Source organism: Triticum dicoccoides, chromosome 3B (assembly GCF_002162155.2).
Source record: "Triticum dicoccoides isolate Atlit2015 ecotype Zavitan chromosome 3B, WEW_v2.0, whole genome shotgun sequence".
NCBI classification, from domain to species: domain Eukaryota; kingdom Viridiplantae; phylum Streptophyta; class Magnoliopsida; order Poales; family Poaceae; genus Triticum; species Triticum dicoccoides.
Window position 1 is genome coordinate 822,131,654 of NC_041385.1, and position 3,589 is coordinate 822,135,242.

The window sequence follows — 3,589 nt, forward strand, 5'->3', positions numbered from 1 at the left end:
CAGTATTGCACAGGAATTCAAATAGTTTTTGAAATATTTTTTAAAATTTTAAATCTTTTAATTGAATTCAAGTGAATATTTCGGTCATTTGGCTGAAATGCAAACTGAAATCACTGAAATTCATTGAATTTCGGTTATTTCGGTTGGTGCTGAAACTTTTCCAAAACTGAAATTCAAAACCATTGGATCAGAGTTCGACTAACCCAAAGTGAGAATTCAGTTGACTGGCAGTAGACAATCCCAACAAGAAATCTCCCCTATTTTACATCCTTATTAAACACGGCTGTCCAATGGACCTTTTACAAGCCTCATAACACACAATACTATTTTTAACCTAAAGTCTACAAGCGCGTGATGATCATATTGCTAACTTCACCCATGTTTGTAGCTCAAAACAGAGTACACTGCCTGCACGACTGCACAAACTAGCCCAACGACTGCTGCCAGGAGCCCGACAGCAAGCCAGGGGTTGCTGAAGTATTTCCGCCTCAGCCATGCCACCCACTTCCGTGATGAGCTCCTAGACCGCTTCTCTAGAATTGAGCATGTCTCCCGCAGGTAGTTGCAATCGGGGTCGTCAGGATCGAATTGGATCCCCTTGCAAAGGTCGGAGAAGCATTTCGCCACCTCGTCGTTGTTGCCGTGGCCGTGCACAATGACATCTCTCTTGGACAACAGCTCCACGTCCTTGGTGGTGCAGGCCATCTGGGACATGAACACACAGTATGCCGTGACATGGCTCCCCACTGCCTCCCGGTTCCTCTGCTCCAGCTCCATCAGGTTGCGTAGCAGCCGCCATGTCTCATTGTCGATGTCCAGGCGGGGCACCTCCAGCGTGCCTCCCCCGCCATTCAGCTTCACGTCGAGGATGCAGCGCATGCCCTTCTCTTTCATGGACAGACCCTTGAACTTCACCCCAGCGAAGCTGTACTCTGTCGCCGAGCGCCACCGGCGCACTTGATCCGAGTCGTTTCCGGTGGCAGCAGGCGGGGCGGAGGGTGGAGCAGGCTTCAAGTGCATATGGAGAAGATGGAGAAGATTGCCAGGCACTGTTGGCTGCGGCGGCATGATGGCCGGCGCTGCCTCTTTATACTTCTGTCTTCTCATGAGATCGAGGGCATACTCCGTGATCTCGTTAATCACACGATCCTTACCATCCAAAGCCGTCAGCTCTCCAATCTTCTGGAGGACGAAGAAAGGTATCTGGTTCTCGGCAAGGTAGAAGACGTCGCGGACCACCGCCAGCGCCTCCGCCCTGTTCGCCGATGGGACGCCGACATCTACAGTCACAGGCGCATCACCTGCGGGATGTGCTTGGAAGCCAACGAGGCGGGAGAGTATGTAGCAGCCGTCGAGGAGGAGCATGCGTACAAACTGCTCACTCGTCATGTCAGCAAACGTGTTGGCGTAGCAGTTCCTCACGGATTCTTCGAGGCATCTGAGCTCGTTGATGTAGACGTTCACCGTCATGCCGGGTCTCGTGGCTCTTGCAGCTGAGAGCACCTTGTGAAGACTCGTCAGCTTGTCGTGCTCCATGGCGAGGTGCGGGCTCCTGCTCTGGGGGCGAGGGTAGTTGTACGGGCCGATGGCGACGTGGTCAGGATCGTACTCGCCGCAGTCGACGTTGCGCGTGAGGTCGCGGACCTTGGCGACGATGATGGGACAAGAAGAGCGCCCGCCCCCGACCTGCGTCTGGGATGAGTTCAGGGTCTCTAGTTTGCCACTGAGCTCATTGGCCAGCTGAGCCATCTCTATAACGTAGGAATTGGCAGAATCGCTAGATTGGCCTGCAATGAAAGCATATACTGTATATGTTAATATATATATGAATGAATGTCGACCTGTCAGAAAACAGAGTTTTCTTGGCACCTTGCTGCTCCATTTGCTTGTCCACGAATAGTAAGCCAATTGTTTGCCTTGCTCTCCCGCCTAGAAGAGTAGGAGTAGTTCTTGCCGTCCTGGACTTGAGTTGTGTTGCCCTCTCAACGCTCAGTTCACGCTTTGTTTCAGAGTTGGTAGCCTGGCTGACATCTCTATATGTAACCCATCATCTCCTACTTTACATTTCGTTGAGGATAAGAATAGAAGATTCACGCGCAGGCAAGACCTGTTAGATTACTTAGGAAGCTGCTATATATAATTGACACACTTTGCAAAAAGGAATTGACATATCAGCTGGAGTCAAGTCAAGCACTAAGGTGAAGTGAAGGTGTGCATTTTATTTCCCCCTCGTGCATCTTTCTGAAAAGTAAAAGCTAGTAGGATTCCCGCTTGATAGAGCGCAAGGTTGAGTGGCTACAACAAAAGGAAGAATGGTTTGGCGTGACCTGCTTGTGCACATTTGATTCCCTGCCTGCATCGCCATCAGGCCTATAGAGGCAGCACCGGCCAGCGGAGAAAGGAGTACTACTTACTTGGCTGCCTTTTCTGCTTTACGTCCAGCAGTTTGGCTTTGGCAACGAGGCTAAGTATCTTGCTACCTTCCGTGACATACGTCCAGCAGTTTGGAATAGTATGAGCGTTCAGTATCAGATTCCAATCAACTGAGATTCAGTCGACAGTGTGTATGAATGGCGTTGTGGACATGTACAATGGTTGATATGGCGGTCTTATCTTAAGCCTTGCATGTAGTTTAGAGATGACCAAAAAGTATGTCTATAGTGGGTTAAAACATGGTGAGACAAATTGTGCTAAGAGATCATCTCTTGTCTTCTCTTAAATAAGAGAAGACAAGCCTTTTTTATGAGTTATCTCTCCTCCACCTCATCAGTTATTTATGTGAGATATGTCAAGTGTAGTTATGATAATCTAACACATGCAATCTGGGTTAGTATGGTACATAGATCTGACTGAAATGATCCCTTTAGGTATGTTTATGTGGATCTTATGGCTATAATATGTTTAGATACATGTTTTTGAATGGGCGATTCAAGGCGGTTTCAAACACCATTATTGGTAATGCTCGTGCGGGTGAAAAAGTGACAACATCGTTGCTCCGGTCCAATTGCATCTTGTCTACCGAAGTTTTTGGAGTATTTCTTCAAACAGAGATTAGTACCATGAAGGTGTTTCCAAGAGATTGCATGGAAATTCTTAGTCATAGGAGTTACTTTGTATTTTCTTAGATCTTAGATCAAAATCAGTGTACCTATAATTGTTATGAGCATGAATAAAATTACAAGTGTTTCTAAAAAAATACCATCAACAAAAAAGTGATCCAATGATTCACATGACATTGACCTCCCCCTCCCCTCCTAATTCAGAACCATTTCTGCTTTTATTTTAACCATATCTGCAAACATATGTTATGACAACGCAAAGACTTGCCCTAGAAAATAACGCGAAAGACTTGTCCTAGAAAATAACGCGAAAGACGCCTCCACTGTTGAGGACGACCACGGTCTCATGGTGATTGCACCCAGAGGGATAACACAACCCTAAACTTTGGCCATTAGCTACACCTTGAATGGCTCAGCACGCTCCACGCTGTACACTACACCTTGGATCGACAAGTCATCTAGAGTCAAGTCAAGCACTGAAGTGAAGGTATGCATTTATCCTCGTGTGCATCTTTGTGAAAAGAGAAAGC

General features: G+C 47.3%; 1 protein-coding gene across 1 annotated transcript; it reads right to left on the reverse strand.

Annotated features, from left to right (window-relative positions):
• Positions 1–242: 242 nt before the first annotated feature.
• LOC119278692 lies at positions 243–1,986 on the reverse strand. The gene is made up of 2 exons (XM_037560030.1): positions 1,870–1,986; positions 243–1,787 (listed from the first exon to the last, which is right to left on the reverse strand). Exons 1-2 carry the CDS (start codon positions 1,880–1,882, stop codon positions 373–375), a joined length of 1,428 nt encoding a protein of 475 aa, XP_037415927.1. The 5' UTR covers positions 1,883–1,986; the 3' UTR covers positions 243–372.
• Between the last annotated feature and the right edge of the window lie 1,603 nt (positions 1,987–3,589).